At 39.0% G+C, this 22,279-nt stretch overlaps 1 protein-coding gene across 1 annotated transcript in view; it reads left to right on the forward strand.

Moving 5' to 3' along the window:
• The window catches only part of LOC103767611 (follicle-stimulating hormone receptor), an 85,238-nt gene that overhangs the window by 43,309 nt on the left and 19,650 nt on the right, over nt 1-22,279 (forward strand). The window contains exons 3-4 of the mRNA XM_008934785.2: nt 15,064-15,138; nt 15,529-15,603. Coding sequence (XP_008933033.2) covers nt 15,064-15,138; nt 15,529-15,603 — 150 coding nt within the window. The remainder of the gene's footprint in view (nt 1-15,063; nt 15,139-15,528; nt 15,604-22,279) is intronic.

The following is a 22,279-nucleotide window of genomic DNA, read 5'->3' on the forward strand; positions in this document are numbered from 1 at the left end:
TGTGTGTTAGTTACATATTAATACCCCAGTTTCTGGATAGAATTCAGAATTAAAATGTACTGACTTGAGACAAGTGTAAATACAAAATTAAGCTTAAAACAAAATTAAAGTAAGCAGCGTTAAAGTCGACAAACATTTTTTAAAGACTTGTAAAAGGATAATTATATAAAGGTTTCTTTCTATTAAAAAAAAAAAATAACAAGACAAACAAACCCCAACCAAACCTACATTCTTGTGCGAAATCAAACAAAAAAACAATTCTGAGAGAAAACACATGAATTGAAAAGAGGTTGCACCTCACCTGGTTGTTATGGCACCTTCATCTTCACCTGACAGACAGGCTGATGAGGGTCCATGGCTCCTGATGCATCATGGTGCTGTGCTGGTAGGAGTCTGTGGGAATTCAGGTGACAGCATATCCCAAGAGACATTGTAATGCCATCTCCTTCCAGGTATATCCAGCTTCTAGGTTTCCTTTAAAAATGTGGCTCTTAAAAAAAAAAAAAAGTACTAATTAGAAAAAAAAGGTTTTTAAAGGATTTTTTTTCTATTAATCTTATTGAGTGTATTGTAACTGTATCAGTGAGTGAGTGCAAAAGGTATGACTTCCTTGAAATTGTGCCCAATTTTCTCTAAATGGGATTTTCTTCAATGTTTATTGTTGCCACTACTAATGTTGTTTGTTAGAAAGAAGTCCAGCACCAGATAGGAAATGATAATTCAGTTTCAGGAGGATTTCAGAAACACCTTCACATATTAATTTTATCCAACTTTTCTGTTTATTTTAGAAATAATGTTAGTGGAATTGGCATCTTGCAATGAAGGAGGGTTTCCTGTTATACAAATGCTGATATAACCCTCAGCATTTATGGAAAAAAAATGTTGAGATGAAGTCAAGACATTTATTTTCCAAGCGGGAGATGTTGATTTTCTGACAACATTATATTGCATGGCCTTTATTTCTATTATGCCAAATGATTGATGTGGATTTAATCATTAGTTTGATGGCTGCTTTGCTAAGTGGAGAGGCAACTGAGCGTTTTATCGTTATTAGTGTGCTGCATTTTGATTTTTCTATCAAAGGCACTGCTGGCCCTAATTCATCCCAGGTGTAAAACCAGAGATTCATTGTGCCCACTGTTTGTTTTGCGACCAAGCCAAGAACAATTTGCTCTCAGAACACTGTGGATATTTGTTTTGATTTCTAGAGCAGGAACCTGGTTTTAATGAAGGCTTCCATATATGTGTTTGATTCTTTAAAAATAAGTAAGAGTAGTGTACCTTTTGTGACTAAACTACTCCCATATGGTAGAATATATATACTTATATACTTGAATACATGCATATGTGTGTATATATATATACATAAAGCAGTCTGGAAAAGATTTAATTTGCTAGGATTTAGGATGGTAGACAGATACTAAGCCAGAAAATATTTTGAATGCTTGGGGAGCCAACATCACAGATGGAAATAACAAATGATTGTGAGAGAAATGGAGAAAGCTGAAAAACTATTGGTGTCTGTGCATTTTCCAGTGTAGTTATCAGAAAACTAGGATTCGGGGACAGGGGCAGGCTTTTGACTTTCCAGGTCAGAACCTCATCTTTGAGAGCTGCTGATGCCACTTACTGAAGGAGGACATTCAAGAGAACGTTTCTGGAACAATTATGGAACAGTTCGTCCACATATGTTTTGTCCACCTCATAGGATGCTTTCTCCTCTGAGGAGAAGAAGCGCACAAACTCCAGGAGTGGTTTCTCTATGTTATCTCGTGCTGTGAAGTTTCTTCACTGAAAGGAGTAATGAGCAATTTCACATGAGAATAGAATTAAACTAGTTTTTTTTACTTGGAAGGAGTGTTTACTTCTGTCTTGCTTGTCTGGCCAAGAACACAAGGATTTACATCTTTATCTGTAATTATGAAGTTGGTCATTAGACCCCTCCAATCCTTTTGTCAAACTTATCTTTTATTTTGAATGAGATTTTATGTTGATATGTCTTTCATCTTCATTTTCCAAATCTTTAAGTCTTCTTGTGCTGGATTTTTAAGATTTTAGCTTTTCCATCTGTGCTGTGAGAAAGGCTGATCACAATACAGTGAAAAGGGCATGCTTATTTATTACTTCTGTTTCCAACTAGATAAGGCTCTTTAGGACAGCTGGCAGGAGGAAGGGATGATGGGTATTTTCTTTGTGGGCTAATGAGCATGTTTGGAGGGGAACAGCTTTGAGGTCCTTCAAGTGGCAGGAGGTATACAGGCCAGAGATGGGCATGTGCCACCCAAGGACTGCACTGGAGAGCAGGGAGAAGCCCCAGGGGTAATGAACAGGGTTTGAAAGATGTTTTGGCAGAGCTTAATGCCACTAGAAATGAGCCATTGAGGAACTTGGCCATTCAGTACTTAAAGGGAGACTATAAAAAAGATGGGGGAAAATGTTTTAGCAGGGTCTGTCACAATAGAAAAAGGGGTAATGGTTTCAAACTAAAAGAGGGTTGATTGAGATTACATATCAGGAAGAAGCTTTTTGCTTTTAGGGTGCTGAACCACTGGAACATGTTGCCCAGACAACTGGTGGATGCCCCACTCCTGGGAACATTCGAAGTCAGGTTGGATGGGGCTCTGAGTAACCTGGTCTAGTTGAAGGTGTCCCTCAGGGAAGTTGGACTAGATGACCTTTAAAGGTTCCTTACAGCCCAAATTAATCTGTGATTCTATGAACTCCAAACCTCCAAAGGCACTGGATGTAACGTTAGAGGAGGATATAAATTCTTCTCAGCTCTCTTCCAATATCCTATAAGGTTTTTCTGCTTTAAAGTTAATTATCCTCGTTGATATTCTAATAAAAGCTGCCTTTTTTGAGCTTAAAACACTTTCATTTTTCTTTTGGGCGTTCTATGCAGAGGAAGGTCAAGACATATTGCCTCAAAACTCATGGCTTGAAGTGCCATTGTACGGCACACATTGTACTACCCAGACCGTCTCATCACTTCATTTTCACTGTGTGCCATGTCTTGGCTCCTCCGTTCCCTGAGCTCAACCCTCTGCTCGGGGACCCAGTGCTGTGAGCTGGCATGAGCTGAGGCTGAAGGCACATTTACAGCAGAGGAGTAACCTCCAGAGAGGAACAGAGCAGAGAGACAAGTGGCAATGAATTTCTAGAGAGGAAAGCAAATGGATCACAGTTCATCTGCGACAGCCGTGTGCCTGGGCATAATTGACAACACGCACTGTTTATTTAAAAATAAGCATGGTTTTGCCTGGGTTTCTTGGTAGCAGACTTAAACACACTAACAAGTAAAGTGGCTTTTCATGAGCCTTCATCTGTCAGTATCAAGGATCCTGTTTTGTATTCCCAGGACCCAGAGTACCTCTGAATAGCACATTATGTTTTCATCCTACTGTGCTGCCAGGCACTGTGCTTTCAGGGTAACAGATAAGATGTTAACGACTGAAATAGGCTGTAAAAATGAAGGGGGAATTGTGTCAGCAATGGGAAATCACTCAAGTCTCTAGAGGGAGGGCTTCCTAATAGGATCTCAACCAAGCACTGCATAGGCTTAACTCCCAGGGAGCATATTCATGTGAACTGGACAGTGTCAACTTACTCCAGGCTTCAGCGATCTTTGCCATACAGGAAGATTGCTTTCAGATGTAGCTATGTTGATAAAAATCTATGACATATTTGTTCTTGATTTTGGTGGTGTGCAGTCAACATCAGTCCCAGCAATGTGACAGTAAGGTATCTTTTTATCTGCAGTTCTAAGGATGTTTCTGTTCTCCATATTTTGTGAATCTGTTGGCAGGCTAAAAGCTTTCTGCAGTCGAGTAACTGGCAAAACTCTGGTTTGCCGTGACTCCTTTCCTTCATAGGAGAGTGAGTAATAGCAGAAAAATGACCATTCTTCAGGAAAGATCACCATTCTTCGGTGAAGATCATCCAGGAGCCCGCTCCTCCTCTACCTGCCCTTACTCACTCTCAGTAGCCTTTTTAAAAATCTATACAGCTTACTCCAGTGCTGACCTTGTCTAATCATATTGATTGTTAGTAACTGAAGGCTAATTGGGAAGCAAGTTGCTATGGTAATTCTTGAGTCACACATATAAAGAGAAAATACTGCTAAAACCACTAGTGCATGGTGACTATTAGCATAGTTAAACAAATTAAAAAATATAATTCATTCAGATCTATGCTGGAATTCAAATGAAGATACAATATGCAGCAAGGAAGATTTTCCCTTGCTATCACATTTTCCTCTTTCGTAGTCATTTTGTTCTTTTATTTGTCCGTTGAAGGAGTTATGTATAATTTTAGGACTAAATGACAAAGTAGGCTTTGGGTTGTTCTCAGCCTCCCACCCCACAGCCCACGCAAAATATGTCACAACAAGTTTTGTGTGACAGGCGAATGACTCAAGCAGAGGGTAATAGGACTTGGAACCCCCCAGATTTCTGGGTCATTTGTTCATATCCAGTCCGCATGTGTGTGATGAACGCTTTATTTTCACATGGGTAGGCTGATGGCTTGCATACCATGAGAGGGTGATCTCAGCCTATGCCCTCAGGAGATGGTGATTCATTGCAAGCTAGGGCTGCTGCAGCTGGTTTTCAGCAGCACCAGCCTCTTTTGGCCAGACTTTGAAATGGCTCTGCAGCAGAGCTGGGGTCTCAGTGGGTGTCCACGGCCCTTTGTGGGGCACTGTGGGAAGGTTTGATTGCTTTGGCTGTGCTGTGCTTCGTCTGTGGATAAATGGAAGATTTTGCCAGTCACATCTATAGTCTTTTTACCTTATTTTTTACTAAATGTGAGCCAAAAGAAAATCAAGTGCATTCTTCCTTGTTTAATGAGGGCCTTCCTCCTCCTCCTCCTCCTTACTAACTAGTCATGTCACAGACAAATCTGAGCTCTCCTAACAGGTCTCCATCTGCACGTCTTTAAGGAGGAGAAGGATATGAGAGCATGCATCCTGTTGCTACCCTTCTGGACAGTTTGACTGATGAGGCAAAATGTATCTAGGAGAGTCACAAGTCTAGATAGGAGGCAGGAGTGTACTGAGTTCAGGTCATATCCTGAACTCCAGGGGAGTTTCTCTCCCCCTCTCAGTCTTCAGTGGATGAATGTCCTTAAATTGACTTTAGCAGCACATAGAGAAAAAAGTGACCAGAAATGGAGTCACTGTGTAGCATTAATCTCTTTTAACAGGTCTCATAAATAAATATTCTCTGTCTGGCTTCTTGGGACCTGTATGCTTACAGAGATTAATTCATTTAACTGAAAATAAGTTATAAAATTGATTAGAAGTGGGTACCACTTAAAAGAGAAAGAAACAAAACAACAACAACAAAGACAAAATCAAAACAAAACCAAACAAAACCAAACCAAACCAACAACAAAAACAACAAAAACACACAAAAATCAACCAAAAGATAAAGTATGTTTGAACTCATTAGGATCAACTAAATCCGACAAAGCATCTGATTTGAGGCTTTGTGTAGTCCTGAAGTTAAATAGGTGCAACTATAGAAACAAGTCCTGCAGTTTTGAAGTACCCACTACATGAATCCAGTAATTTAACCCCTAATTTAGTAATTTAGGGAAAAGACAAAAATTAAAAGCCCTTGTACTTACCTGCTAAATAATCTGTCCTCACCAAAGGCATGGGCATGGGGCACAAGGGATTCAGGTGGGGAATCTCTTAACCAGAGCCATACTACAAAGCCATCTAGGAACTGACAGAATATAAAGAAACCCTGTTACCTTTGTGTAGAAAAATGTGATGTGTGCTGGTACTGCTGGTTGCTGTGCCTTTCTGCATGCAAGAAAAATGCACTCCTGCCCAGGGATCTGGTCCAAATTTGGGTAACTTCAAGACAGAACATCTTTCATAGGGAACTCTAATCATGTTCCATGATATGTGTTATATTTGTTTCTTCATTTTCCTGTTAAAATAATTCAAAAATACATGTTTTGTTTTCAGTCTGATGGAAAAACAATATTGCATTTGCCTTTTGGTTTTAATTCAGTATTTAACATGCAAAAAAAATCCTTTAAGTCTGAGAGCTAATTTGCTCCCACAGGATTGCCTTTGAGTTTGTGTGCTTCTGTGTCCTTTTGTGTAATGAGCTGTGTGTTTTCTGGAGACAACACTTATTTAAAATTACAGGAAAATATGCACTCCTCTAAAATGTAGAATGTCAATGCAAATACAGATCCACTCTGTTAAAACCAATGGATCCATTCCTTCTGGTACAGAGTCTGAAATCTCCTTCAGTCTCAACTAAAATAATGATAATAATCAGAAATGATGGCTTTAATTCTCTTTATTTATTTTTTAAGCATGTTTCATCAACATGAATTTTCCAAATGGTAATTTTTGTGGTTTGGGATCTCTGCAGAAATTTTTTCCCCCCATGAGTAGTATTTCCTCAGAGGGTTTTACTGTAAACACAAAAAGGTTTTGCCAGGCTTGCGTGCTATGGAAACACTGTAAGTTCCATTTTGTTTACATCAATACAGGAAATCAGACAGAAAAAATATCATAAGTATATGCAATACATTTCAGCAAAGGAATAGACACAGTGACTTTTAAGGGAAACATAACTTTTTATTCAAACCACGTTTCTTGTTCAGCCTCCTTTTTTAGTGCTATGGCTAAGGAGGAAGATTCCTCTTACTCTTCCCTTGATGAAGAAGAGAGACCTAATTCCACAAGGCTTTTTGCATCATCTCTAGCTCAAACTTCTTTCTGTGCCCCCACTTAGATATGACCCAGGACAGGGTGGAGGAAAAGGGCTCCCAGGTAGATAAAAGTATTCATACACAGGAGAAAGAAATTGTTCCCAAATGGCCAAGAATTGCCTTTGGGTTCTCAAGGGTTTTGCCTCATTCCTACAGAGACTTCTCAGGAGGAATCAGTACTTAGAACTCCCCATCAAAGGGCTGAGTCCAGTCTGAGGACTTTTTTGTTAAAGCCCCACATCAGCAGATGATAACAGAAAGCCTTTCCTTGTCTGGCACTTCTACTAGCTTGGGTTACACAGCATAGATTTGGCAGCAACTCTTCGTGACACACATGAGCAACCTCTTCGTAAATGAGGTTAGATGTGCAGAAAGGCTGCTCTTGGCTGATTTTAGTGAGTAAGCACCATTGTGGGGCCATGTGTTTTATTATTTTTATTGCTTTTATTGGAATATTGTGCGTACACACACACAAACACAGAAATATGATATTATATTGAATTTTGGCCCAAGTTTTATGACATGTTCCCCCTTTTAAGACTTTCTTATCTTGTACAGTCTTACTGTGTACAGTCTTGCAGTGTTTGCTGATGAAGGCGGGTTATTTCTGCCAGAGAAGCTCAGGTGGAAGCATATGATTTTCCAAGGTTTCATACTGGACAGCTGTTCAGTTATTTGTAAAATAAGACTCTAAGTGTATTGAATCAGTCTCCTCTTGCCTGCCATCAGCCACTTGACAAAAGAGTTAGGGATTGTATGTAATTCCCGTGTTTGTATAATATGTCATCTCTGCCTCCTCTAATATAGAACCTGAAGATTTGGGGTTAATGCTAATTTTTGCTGCTCATGATAGTATCATAATCAGATGAATAACCCTCATTGCACACTTGTTTTGTAAATCTTTTGACTTAGCAGATTTGATGGTGTTTTCTCTGACAATCTGTTAGAAGGCAGAGGTTTGGATTTAACTTTTGAAGAGTTAAAGAATATCCTTTTCCTGGGTAGGTTATGTCTGAGGGTCACAATCATGCAGATATTTATGCAGTAGCATCTTGGCTGAGCCTGGTACCAAAGCTCAAGGAATAGAGTTTGTAGGGTCCAAGCCTCAGTTAGACACAAACCACAAATATAGCAAGTAGTTTTTATGGAAGAGAAGCACGAATGCAAATAGAAAAGAGGAGAGAAGGAAATATCTGTTCTGGAAAAATGTATTTCATGGGGAGACTGTAACACAATAAGAGAAACCCAAATCCTTTCAGGAAGACATTTGAAAGATGTAGTGCATGGTGTTAGCAGCTGTAGGATGATGTCTATATTCATAATTGGGTTTAACATTAGGCAAGGCTAATATTTTTCTCATGATGGGTCAAGTCATGGAGATTTATTTTCACTGAAAAATTTTCACTGTATTTATATACAGTGGGTGCATATACTACATTATTTGCTCTGGTGAATAATACTCAGTGTTCTCTCATAGGCCTGGGAGGATTTTTAATGCCAGAATTGAGGAGCAAGAGGGATTTTTTAGAATTGTCCCTTTTAGCTAAAATGTTTAATTGTGCCTATCTGAGGTACTTGCTATTCTGTATCTTTCTGTTTCTGTAATACATTGGATTTAGTAATCAACTGTCCTCCAGAGGCTTCTTGTGAATGTGTGTTTTCTTAAAGCATTTCAAAACTGTCTGTTGAAGTATCTGAAAACATCTTCAAGATGATCTGTTTGGAAAGGCTGTCACTAGACTTTGGGTCCTGGAAGCCACAGGTTCTCCCAGTCCAAGACAGTCTGTCTATTGATTTTCCCCAGAAATTATTTTCCCCACTTCCTTGTTCAGCTGTTCTCATGAATCTTAAATGTAGTCTCCTCATCTGCCCAGGTCATCTTAATGAGCTATTCATCATTAGCTGGCTATCAAAGCCAAGAGAGAAGTAATAAAAGATAAGTGGCAATAAATGCTGCTAGCCCATTTCCATAGAAGAAGTTACGATTTGGGCATGAAGCTTGTGTCAGCATCTCTGAACAAGGATGTTCCTTCCTCAGCTGGACAGCCATCCTTGTCTACCAGTGTGGTCTCAAGCCCATCATGTCTGAGAAAAAAAGTGTCATTGCCAGAGTGGGTATTTTTATTTTGGAGACATTTTTCTGTCTTCCCAACAAGCTTTCATAGTCAAAGATAAAATTTAGTGATACCAGAAGCAGGTGCAGCAGATATGTCTGTCCTAGTGGCTGGAGAGCACGTAGTTCTAAGCCCCATCCCTCTGGGTTGCCAGCCTTTCTGTGGAAAGCTAATGTTTCCTCCAAAGACCCTTGCTTATTTGACCCTGCAAAACTTCATGCACTTTCAACCTTGCTGGCAATAAACTAAAACTAGTATAGTACACCCCCATAGTGCTGGAGTATTGGAGTATGAGGAGATATCTATCTCCCCAAACTGTACTGATTATAAAATCAATTCCTGCAACGATGCGGCTTCTTCTGTTGGATCTGGTCGTTATCAGTTCCAATTCTGCAGACTAATCATGTGCTTTTTCAGATTAGAGAGACCAATTTAAAACTGTTACATGGACAATTAATTTGATGCAACCAAACTCTCAACAGACTTTCATCTGGATTGCTGGCATGGTGCTAAAACACCGATAGAAATAAAATCCCCTTTGCTTCAGTCTGCTGTGCGGAAATTTGCATTTTATTTTCTCCCATGCCTGCACTGATTTACTGGAGAATATGGTTTCATGCCCTTTGGAGAAGACAGGAAGACACAGCATTGGCACCTCCTGATAATCTCCTTCAAAGACCGATGTATACACTGTTTTGGTCGAATTGGAAGTTGCTAGTAAAGCTTAGTTGGTTAAATAGGTATCCCACTTATTTAATGAGGCGTGTGTGTACCTTCAGCAAAGTAAAGAGATCATGAGAAGAGTCAATGCTTGAATTCATTTTTGAAGCATCAATATCTGCTAAGAGATATTACTCTGCAACTCCCTGTTGTTCAATAAATCATGGTAGGGAGACAAGTTTTTCATGTTCACAAGGAAGGTGACAGGAGAGAGTGTCAACCATCTATTTTTGAAAGGTCAAAAGTCTCTAATACTTTTAAGAAAAATAGCTTTTCTTTCGTAACCTTTTTAAATCAATGCAGTAGCATTTTGCTGTCACTTTAGAGGGAAGTTTTCGAAAGGAGATTTCCGACCAGCTTGGTTCTGATCAGACTGAAAGAAATACGAGCTACTCTATCCATGACATGGAGACAAAGGTAGCCAGGTGTTTAATTCTGCAGTTCAGACACATTGCAGGCTGGTCCCATGGGGGCTCACCCAGTGAATACTGGGCAGGATTGCCTGGGCAACACCACACTACTGCTATTTACTTCTTAAGCTTGACATAAATTGTGGCATCAGTCAAACCACTGAGTAAAACTGACCTGGTAAATAGCTTTAAAGAGTATTTATATTTATGGAAAGGGGGAAAAAAATAAGCATTGTTGGCTTTTTTTTTTCTTCCTTTTTCCCTTAAATGAACACAATGCTATTGATTTGTAAAAGTGCAGAGAGCAGGGAGGCTGCCTGCTCTAGGAGTCAGTATCTGATACCTCCAGTATCACTGCTGATTGCAGGTGCCTACAGAGTGAAAAAAAGTGTTCACAGGAATCCACAGGATAGTTATGCCACAAGAAACTGCCTCAAAGGGTGAGGTTAAAAGGCCAAAAGACACAATTATAATGTATCACAGGAAATATAAGGTGAACAGGTCAGCTATTTAGCCCATGTATGTACCTGCTCTGGAAGGGAGTGTGAGGAAGACTACAGAAGTTTATAGAGAGTGGGTCACTTCCAGCACTACAGAGTAGGGCCTTGTGGCTGAAGAGGGGATATCCCTCCTTCACATCATGTGCCATGTCACTTTTGACACAAGTTACCACTTACTCATCTATGTTAACCTTCTGTATGTGTACATACACACACATAGATACACACTAAAATAGACATGTTTCCTAGAAGGGAAAAAAATTACTTTGTCTGTATGGTCTACTCTGATCCTGAAATGAATTCTTATCATAAAAGACATAAATTTCCCGTCTTTTATTCTTTCCTTACTTTGAAATATAAGAACACCTGGCTCCAAGATCATTAGTTTGTGAGTTTAATACAGTCTTGCTTTTGCTGTAAGACTTTGATTAGTCTAAGAGACTTTGTCTTTAGTGTACTACAAAGAAACTGCCAGGAACTATAAGTTCCTCACTAACAGGATTGTTTAAAAGGCCATTTCAATGTAACTTGATTTTTATGGGTCATGCTCTGAGTGCAGCTGGTTTGAAGAAGAGTACTTCCTATGTGTCACACAGGACTCTGTCAGAGATGCCATGAAAATGCATGCCCAGCCCAGCCTTATGGCAGATTTGCAGGCAGGTTAAACAATTTTCCATCTCTCTCCCTGCTGTCAGAGTCTCTGGCTGTCACACGGAAATGCTACACTGCAGTCAGTTGCTGGTGAATAGGTAACAATGATTCCAGTTTGCTAGTTAATGGTGAGCTAGGGGAGATCCCTTAGTCTGTGTGATATCACATCTTAGCCCTGCATCCTCTTTGCAGAAAAATAAAAACAATTGTCCTTTGTGCCTTTGTAAAATGTTTTTACTGAATACTTTTTTTCTCTTATAGGCCGTGTTTGAGTAAACAATTTATGCTTTCAAGGATCACTATTGATATCAATATGACTGTGGATGCAGTGAAAACTAAGCTCAGGCAGACGCCTAAGCACTTTGCAACCACTGGGTGGTTTGGAGATTTGGGTTTTTTTGAGAAATTACCCCTGATTGTTTTGCATACCATCCATTCAAAGGCTTGCCTGTATCAGAAATGATGCTCAAATTGCCGGCTGGATTTCCTGCGATAGCTAGCAGTAGAGCTAATAGTATCATTCATTACAAACAAACAACATAATAACAGTCCTATCTTCTCTCTTGATGGCATATAATAAGACATACATTATGAGCAATCATCTGTTTGTGTGTATTTATGCTGTAAGACAAATCACTTGCTCAAACACTAGACAGCAATCCCTTTTTTTCTCTTTGTAGCTGCTGTCACAGGTATTATTTGCTCTCCTCTGCAGAGAATCTGAGTCTGCTGACTTGGCTGTTTGATGTGAGCAGCAGTGGTTTGTACTCTTAGTGCCATAGATACCTGTATCCAAGGTGGTGTTCTTTGGGTTTTCCATGAGCAGATGGGCATTTTTTGCCAGGTATGAATAAACTGTTCGTGCAAATTGTGCAAACAAAACCCAGATTAGTGTTACCTATTGTCCACAGTGTGTGACTGATCTTCTAAACAGAATGGTTTTATTTTATTTTATTTATCCTTCTCACCTGAATGACAGCCTTGACAGATATATGTGCAGCCGAAAGGACAAGAATAGCAACGGCCTTCTGTCAGAAAACAGCACTTTACTGCTGTAAACTGGGATTCATCTGCAAAGAAAGATGATGAGTAAGGTCATCACCAACAGGATTTCCTAGGAAGAGTGTAGAAGAGGGTGCACAGTTCATTGCAGGGGTCAGAGAGTCTTGTCCTTTTCCTTCATCTCTGCAATTCCCTGAACACAAAGAATGAAGGCCAACACCAGAAGAATCACTACCTTCTGCCATTGACAAGTTTCCCTTTTGTTCCTTTTACTGATCTTGAGATCCTCATAACCTCAGCAGCTGCAGCAGTGATTTGCTTGAGGTGGAAGACAAAAAAAGTCATTGTAAATAGATGTATTTTCATTACCTGTTAAAAAAAAAAACCAAACTCTCACCTTTGTAACTGTGAATGAATGAAAGCCAAGTCATTTACCAAATCTCTGAAACAGCCCCCACATGGGAGTGCTATTTAATTCTGTTTAAATCTAATCTTTAAAAAACTTAATATTTAAAAAACCTTATCCTTCAAAAACAGTTTAGAGGTTCCTATCTTCCTAACTCTCTTCATTCTTTTCCTTAACCATGCATTCTCCAAGCCTTGCAAAGTGTCATGGCCTGCTTGTGCCCTACCTTAATCAGATCTGTATCTTCCATTTCTTGAACAGAAACAAAGCCAATAACCTGTCCAACTCTTAGGAAGCCGACACACTCTCCTGATGCAGAAACATTCATTTTTAAGCAGTCCATTAAAAGAGATATGTCATCCAAGTTGTTCCAAAGTTAGATAGCAGATTGGATCATAAAAAATTATTACCCTCAACAGCACTATCTGCTGGGTGAGGTCACTGCTGTATTATGGTTTCTTAATAACCTCTTTTTCCCTGTATAAGGCCAACAAATCTGCAACATTTTTCCCTGAACTGCTTAGTGGCGTGAAATCTCTTCTGGCTAAGTGAATTTGTTAGCATCAAATGTTCTACTTTTTCTGATGGTTTTCTTTTTTTTCAAGACAACTGATTTTTTGGATAGTGAGGAATGGCAAACATACTGCTGACCACCCAAAAAGAGCACAAGCAAAACCAAAACAATTCTTAAAAGTGCAAGACACCTGCCATGTTGTTACATCTTCTAGACTGTAGTTAGGCAAGTGAATTGTGTACTGCCATATCAATACATCCTAGGGGGTGAATGCTTCTATTCTATTCTTCTAGATATTCCTACAAATATTTTATAATGCATTATTTTTAAAGAAAACAGGAAGATAATAAAAAGTCTTTGAGATATCCCTTGCAATGGCTGTGTACCTCGCATGGTGTGAAGCAATCCCTGTCTCAGTTGAAGCATTTTGTTGCTGCTGAAAATTAAATAATAAAGAGGAACATATGCACATGTGAGCGGTGGTTCAGCACTGCTAAACAAATTCATTCTCACTGCACCCTACCAAGCACCTATTATCAGTCCTCATGTACTTTTATTATTTTATTCTCCAGTCAGTTTAGAGCTCCTGGAGCAGAAAAGAGATTGATTTCTTCCTTAAAAAAAACTTGAGGAAATAGGAGGGAAAGTTTCTTATTAAACTAAAAAAATATTATTAAACTAAAATATTAAACCACTGAGATGTTTTAAAATGGAACAGGTCAGATGAAAAGCTTATCTTCTTTTACAAGGTTTTTGTTTGTCTTAAATGGGCCAGTAATTTGCCAGGTATGGTTCAGTTGTTACTTAGAAGGGAGTAGAATACTTTTTATATCCTCATAATAATTTTTGTGATTATTTTTTGACCGTGCACTTGACATTACAATCTATTGTTTTACCTCAGGTCTATTTGAATCTATTTGCAACCATCATCATTTCGAAAGAACAAGATATCCAGGAACAAGTGTCGTCCAGTTTGCAATCTTACTATTTATCCAAGGTTTCATTCCTAAGATGTGCACAGTTACCTTGCCATTAAAATTCAGGAGGCCATCACACCACCACTAAATTACATCTGTATTACAAATTTTACTTCCTGCAGCTGACCTCAACCTGGGAAAATAGCATTTTTGCACCATTTCCAAAAAAACAGCAGTGGGGAATCTTCTGGCATAGCTGTCTTTACTTTGACCTTCCTGGTCAGTGCCAGCATAAGGGATGTAACTGGGACAGGTTGCACTGAAGTAATGCCCAGTTCTCCTGGTTCACCAGGAGAGCTCCTGAGCTCTAAATTACATCAGAGCCTGAGACCTCTCTTTGCCATCCCGCAGATTAAGGAAGCAAAGAAATGTGTACTCTGGACTAGCAGGAGATGCATTCTAGTGTGTTGATAGCAGTAAACTGACCATTTATAATCTGCAGTTCTGCGACTGTGAGTGGGCATTAACTCTGTACAGATGAGATCAAATAGTTTTTTCTCCAAGGTGTGAAAGAATTCTTCATGTCTGTGGTCTCCAGCTCCTGTTAATAAGGGCACATCTGCTCATGGCTTAGATTTAATCTCTGTACTTCATATTGGGTCTAGACAGCAGTGTCCTATTCCTGAAGTTGTGTCATATTTCTTGGGAACTTTTTAGCTGTCTTTATTTCAGTCACCTTCATCCCCTATTTTCTTCGCTGAGCTGAAAGGTTTCCTTAAATTTCTATTAGTATTTTGTAATTTCAGAGATCCAGAGGCCCATGGTGGATGGGACCTGATTTCTAATGCACAGGGAATGGTGGCAGCAGGAGGTGCAGGGCTGCCACTACAGATACAAACTTCAGTATCAGACGATGTCCATTCCTGAATATTGTTTTTTGACATGGCAGTACTCAGCAGTGTTTCTGGGGTCTGTTTTGTTATCTGATATCTAGCTTGGGTTTAAAAAATAAATTCCTATTGAATTTTTCACTTGTCCATTCTCTGCTTCACCATGGCTTGAAATATCTTGACTTCTAAATTATTTTTCAGAGAGATCTCACAGAATGATGCCTTGGAGGTCATAGAAGCAAATGCGTTTTCCGACCTTCCCAAACTACATGAAATGTAAGTAATGAGCAATCTAAATGCACAGGAGACAATTATAAAGATTCATTATAGGCATATCAAAGGTTTTGCAGTTTGGTTCAGGTAAGCACAGAAGAATTCATAGCGATATAGGAGCATTTGAAATCCGCCTTTGTCTTTTCCATCTTCTTATTGAACTGTCTTTTTTTTTTTTACCTGATCAACCTAAAACTTATCTTCAGATCACTGCCAGTATCAAACAGTGGTGGGGTCTGCCAGTCTGTGGTAGGCTGCTCTTTGAAATCATGCAGATCTTCTCAGGTCAAAAAGAAAATCTCGGCATATAATTCCACTACATCACAGGACAAACACAATTTTAACAACAATGTATTGATATATTTTCTCTGATGTTTCATTTCCTCTTTGCAGAAGAATTGAGAAAGCCAACAACCTTGTGTACATTGATGCAGATGCCTTCCAACACCTTCCAAGCCTCAGATATTTGTAAGATCTTTTGCTCCTTGCAAGTACTATGGTCACTTTGAATGGCACACATGTTTCTGTGCTGAGCACTTTCGGTGATAAGACAGGATAATGCTCTTTCCTTGCTGCTAGTTGCATATTGTCAACCCACATTTTCATGTCTGCAGTCCTCAGAAAAGCCGAATAGGTTCCAAGGAGTAGTCCCACACACAAATTCCTCGAGCCTTTCTAAGCAACAGGTTGGAACTGAGTGATGAGAAGAGGAGCTGGACCACTTTATGTCTATAGAAACAGATTAAAGTTGAAATTCCTCCCGAGAGCTTTGGGACAAAAAATATCTCTCATCTGTCTTTGCCATGTTACTGCCTTCTGTTATGTGTCATACACATGGTCTTAAGCATTCAAATCCCTATTTCTTTAACAAAGGCAGTGCTGTAGTAGCAGTTTTCATTAATGCTTGATGTGAAATGATTAAATCCCTAAAATACAAACATATTGATGTATAGTATAGCTTTATTTCATCAACCAGCCTCACTGAGTCATTTGCACAACTGCGGTTGCCACATCTGCTTCCATGGGGTTGCCATCAAAATTCAGTGCTAATTGAATGCATCCTTAAAATAAACTGTTACTCAAATATATTTTCACAGCTTTTGGTGCATGTTTTTAACATGACTAATAATCTCTCCTCTGCATTGAAACCCCAGTGAAGTCCAATGAACTCCATTTAATAGTAATGGTTTTTAATGGTCATAGCTTAAACAGCTTAAGTGGTGCTGTTTGGTGACCAAAGGCATATGCACCCAGCAGGATATCAACTTAACTTTTGTATGGCTGTCCACCTGACCACATACACCCCTTCATATTTTCCTGACTCACACAAGAAACTTTACTCATACAAGAAGCTTTATTTTCCTTACTCATCTAAGAAGCCTGGTCATGACTTCTACATTTCAGTACATAAAAATAAGTGTTTAATTGTCTGCTTAGAAGTATGAAATCAGGTCAGTGGTCTAATAAGCATAGCTCCCAGTAAGGTAATGAGTACATCAAGTCTTCGAAAATCACTAGTATCTGACAGGTTCTGGGCTCAAAAATGCCAAGAGGCATTGCTTTGAATTTGTACTATAAGATTTGAGATTTAAGATTTGGACTTTGGGAGATAAGGTGCATTTAGCACTACACGAACCACTATAGTTTAAACCCTCATTGAACCAGAATATGTGATTAGAGTTGTACTAGGATTGTCGCTCTCCCCAGAATTTTGACTGATTTCTGTTTTACCAAATTCATCAGGCACCTTGATTAACTTTTCTGTGTGCATAACTGAAACACAGATTTTTCTCTTGACAGTAGGGAAATAAAGCTTTAAGTTTGCATTTTCATGAGGAGAAATCATATGCCTATTTCATCTCATTTCAAGCCTGAGTCATTTAGCACTGACCACTGCCTTTGGGTAGCTCCATCCACCTATGAACAAAACCACAGCATTTGTTTGTTCCATGTAAAATGCCCAGAGCAAGCTGCTATGGGTAGTACAGTTGTTGGATGTACAGATGAGTAGGAAGAATGAGAATACATTTCTGTCATACAAAATTGAAGAAGAAAAAATGTGAACACACTAATGAACACACTAATCTCAGTGGTTGTTTAAATGTGGGACACAGAAATCATAGCTTGTGAGGAGAAGGTAAATTCCCTCCTTAAATACCTGAAGTAGTGAAAGTTTTTCTCTTGACTTTAGTGGATGTTGCCTCTTCTGAACATTTGTTATTCCACACTCCCATACACATTGACTCAAATATTCAGAGATTCTACCTGTATAAAAATTCAGCTGCAGCAGCAATACTATGGCCTACAGAAGCAACAGATTAAAAATACAGAGGATTGCTTGTCTGCCTGTCCATTCCCCTCTTCTCTTTAACTAGCTTTACTTGCTAGCTGTTATCAGAGGGAAATGTATTTTGAGTAGATTTTAAGCTTTTTTCTCTTGTGGGCATACAGGGCTGGAAGAGACTCTCCACACTACTGTATTCTATTTTGTCCTGGATCCACTTCATATATCCCAATAATTAAGTGCTATTTATTGACATTCTTGATGCTCTTCACTGTTCCCTGCTTTCTTCTTTTTTCTGGAAGAGGCTTTTCCAGAAACTCAATGATTTGGTGACTAAAACATTTCCTTTAATTTTATACATGACCACTTAATTCACATTCATTCTCATGCCAAAGCTTTTCTCTAATTTATGCTCAGAAAATTCATCTTTGGTGTTTACTCCACTAATGTATTTATGCTGCATTCCTGCTGTGCCTGCCTTTTAGGAGGCAAAACCCCCCAGTCTTCTATGACTATAAACAGTACAAAAGATGCAGGCTTCATGGCCCAGAGCTTCTGAGCAGATGAATGTAGGTGTTGTGCTAATTTGTGGAAGCTGTTCTGGGCATAGAAATCAGTGCAACACTGCTGGCTTCGGTGGAGCTACATCATTTTTCACCACAGGGACCAGGAGCAGGACACAAAGTCCCTTTTGGAGCCTTCTAGGTAGCAGTGGGCCCAGGTGTGATGCTGAGTTACATCATGCTCAGATCACTCTCTCTTTCTACAGCCACACCTTCATGTTCTCTCTTGGCACATTTCTGTAGGAAAGTCTGCCATTTTCTCCATCCCCTGGTTTCACTCACTAGTGCTTGCCCTTTTAGAAACTGAAAAGGCAGAAAGCTTTACTGTTTGAAAGAATAGGATAGTTAATTTAATGAGAAAGTAGAAACCTTGATGGAAGGCTGTAAAACAGCATCTGGTAAAGGTAACTCAGTCCTTGTAGTCACCTTCCTATGACACGCAAGGAAGGGTCAGTTAGTGAAAATACAAGGCAAGATGCTGAGGGAGTAAATGGATTGATGATTTTTCAGTTCAGTTAGTTTTTGTTTTGGTTTGAGTTGGGTTTTTTTGTGGTGGTTGGCTGGGGTTTTTATACAATGCAGAAGTAAAAGATTGTAAACGTGTGGGACTATAATTTAAAATAATTCAGAAACGAGTTAAGCATCTATGTGGATAGAAAAGCCATCAACAGCTATTGCAGAAATGATAAAAATTTTAAGGCCATGAAAGAAAACTTGTAAACCCTTGTATGTTACAGCCTAATTTTCACATTAATTGCTGGAAGTTAGGAGTAGGACATGATTTCATCAATATCTTGTCATAAAACAGATTAGGAGATTCTGTCTGACCATGTAAGGAGGTATAGTCAGACCCAGTTGCAACCAGCATGACAAAGCACGAAGACTTGAGTACCTGCCCATTGTTGGATCATTGTGATTCTTCTGAAGTGTCCAGCTATGATGTCTGTCTGGCAGGGTACAAGACACATGGTCTGATTCCTTACACAGTGCTGCGACTGTGAGAGAACTGTCAAAACACAACTGGGAAAAATCTTCCAGAAAAGTATATATTTACTGACAGTTTTCATATAAAAACACAGAGACTAAAACTAATCATTCTTAGTGCCAAGACTGAGCCCAAGTACCACAGCCCATCAGTTCCTTGCGTTGCTTGCAAGGCTTTCTCTGTGCTTCTTCAAAAATAATTGTATAGCCACTAGGCCTTATTTATGGACAGGCAAGAAGCTCAGGATAGCATTGTCATCCTCTCATCAGCTTCATGGGCTTGTTACAGCCACCAGCTGTTGAACATTAATATGCTTTTATCTCTGTCACCTTGGGTACAAATACATTTCCTGCTCACCCCACTCCCTTTGTCTCCTGCACCTCATCATTACTAGTATGGCAAAAACACTAAGAAGAGAAAAATACTGAAAAAATGCTATGCTGAATAGCCTAAACCTTCTAGAAACACACAACTTTAACTTTCTCACCAGTCTTTTAGAAGGAGTAAAGAGAATTGCTAATTGGTCTTCTAGGGTATATGCCAGAGGGACAGACTGCTTCAAAATGGTAACTTACTGACCTTTTCATTGGTACAAGATTATTTATCTGGCTCTCATTAAGGAGACCTGTAGCATTGTCTGTTTAATAATGTAGTGATGGCTTTTCAAACCCATTTTCTTTCCAAAATTAGTTCTCATATGTAATCTGTGTCCTTTGGTTCTTTTTTAGAGAGACATTGACGTTCTGTATTAAGCAATCTCAGTTTACAACAGAAAGACTTAAATGCAACACTCCTTTCAGGTGAATTTTGAGACCATACAGCTGAGTTGATGGGGTGGAGAGGAAATGTAGGTCGCCAAGGCATGTGTTTTGTCTGCAAAGGGAGCAGAGCCCTTTTGCAGAACCCTCCAAAGTCTTGCAGCTGCTTGTACCTGCCTGGTCTTATTTCATGGAGGATCTGACACACGTGTATCTGACACGCTTCCTAAACCCAAACCTGTGCTTGCTGCAGATGCAGCAAAGTCCACACAATTACTGATCCTTTGCATGGAGTTGACTCTTCAAAAAAGAGAAGTGAAGCTCCATTCCTCCCTTTTGCATGGCAGCTTCATGGTTAAAGACCTTCCACCAGAAGTGGATATTACAGATTTAAGAAGCCTGGGGTATGAGAGTCAGAGGAATGTCTTGCTGGAATCAGGCTCATATGCAGCATGAAGTAACCAGTGTGATTAAGAGACACAAAAATAATGCTTCCTGAGTGATGTTGTATTTATCTCTGCCTACCTTGAGTTTGCAATTTAGCAAATACCCACAGTAAATTGATGAGGTAAACTGTGTTCCCAGATTTGTCAGAACAGCTCCTACAATTTGGCATAAAAAAGAGCAGACGTGTTGCTATATCTGGAGATAAGCAACCAGAATCTTCCAGGAATTAGTTTCGGAAAGTTTTTTTTCCTCTGCTGATCGTGGTGCTGTGTTTTCTTAAGTGCTGACTCCGGTAAGCCTTTTCAGAAAGACAATTAATGCTTTGGAAAGCAGCCATCAGCCGCCTGAAAAAAAAATAGGTTCTTACAAAGCTGTTTATGCATGGCAAGGGGGGACTCAGTTGTAACACAGATTAAAGAGGACACTTGTTTAAAGTGAGGCTACTAAGGAGGTATACATTATATGGTAAATATATTGACAAAGCTGTCCTGCAGGAAAGATATTCAGTAAATTGTATTATCTGCATTCTAAAAAGATTATCCACTTAAAGGCCTCTGGAGATTTGCTGGTTGAATAAAAAGACAGGGAAGATCTAGGCTGCAGTCTAGCTAAATATTTTTTTAGTTCTTCTACTGCATTTAATTAAAAGAACATCCTCTCCTGCTCCTAATCACCATTCCGCACTTCTGTGCAATCAAGTGCCTTGTGCCACCTGTAGATTTACTTCAATATGTAATGATTTGACAAAGATGCTTTCTTCTTCATCTCATGCTGCTCAGTTGACACCAGTGAAAATTGAGCCCTGAACACTTTGGAAATACTGGAAAGATCAGAACTTAACCCAAGGCATTGAGGATATTTTTTTCACACATGTATGGTGAAAGCCCTGCTAACCAATTTGGAATTTTGATATGCTGGGAGGAAGTTGCCACTGGGAGCAGTGTTTGAATAGCATATGTTAGAATACTGTCACTTTTCATTGCTGCACCATGAGGACTGACATTTTCTTGGGAAAGCTTCTGATGTCTTTTCCTCTGTCCTGCAATAGCCACACACTACTTGATGGCATTTTCCTTCTTCATTTACCTACTAAAGGAAATGCATGCCGTGATTTGTATTTAAAAGGGCCTTTTAAAAGAATTGCATCAATTTTTAATGTATGACTCATTTAAAATTAAAGGCAGCTTTCAACTAAAATCTTGTATATCTCCAGTAATTTAAAGAATGTATTTTAAAGTACTGTAAGGAGGAGTTAGAGATTCTTCTTCTATTGCTTCTATTTATTTTTGTGAACCCCTTTTATAAAGTGTAAGTGCAGAAGTGCTTCAAGTAATAAGGGCCTTGTGTAATGCACCTGCTTCATTAATCATGCTTTCTATTTAACTGTATGTAATAGTTTTTCAAAGGCATTTTTGTAGAGCTTTCTTGGTCACATATGACAGCTGTTTTTTTTAAGCTAATGCAAAGTCAGACCATCCTGACTCCTGAGACGAAATAGTCATGACATTTCAGCAACTTTCCCAAATTGGCTTCTTGAATATTCACTATACTACTTTAATTTTTCCCTGCATGTAAAGTATTGCTTTCTGTTATAAGATGAGACAGATCAAAGTTGGCTTTTCAGCATCTGAAGATACCCAGATACCATCTCAGGGAGCTCAGAGCAGTACTTATGCCAGTGAATGACTATTTTATGGACCTATGTGTCATCCTGAGTTCCCAAATGTAGGATTTGGTTGTCACATGCAGGCGTTCAGTTTCAGTTCAGATTATGAAATCTGAAAGATTGCAACTCTCCTGAAATAATCTAGGTTCATAAAAACCATCAGATGAATGATGTTACATTTTTCCAGTCTCAGCCAGTCCTTTCTGTTACAATTCAACTATTTCAGGAATGATTCTGAAAAAAAAAAAAAACAGAAGTCACATCTATTAATGAAAAAATATTTTTTTTTAAGTGCCAGGATAAAAAATACCTTCTATATACTATCAATATATTCCTTAAAGAACCAATATTCTCAGTGGAAGGTCACCTTCTCTACCATCTCATATATTAAAACCACAAAGATATAATTAAACTTTCAAGAAACCAAATTTTTTCTTTGTT

The sequence above is a fragment of the Manacus vitellinus genome, unplaced genomic scaffold, assembly GCF_001715985.3.
Source record: "Manacus vitellinus isolate BGI_N305 unplaced genomic scaffold, ASM171598v3 scaffold_8_pilon, whole genome shotgun sequence".
Taxonomy (NCBI): Eukaryota; Metazoa; Chordata; class Aves; order Passeriformes; family Pipridae; genus Manacus; species Manacus vitellinus.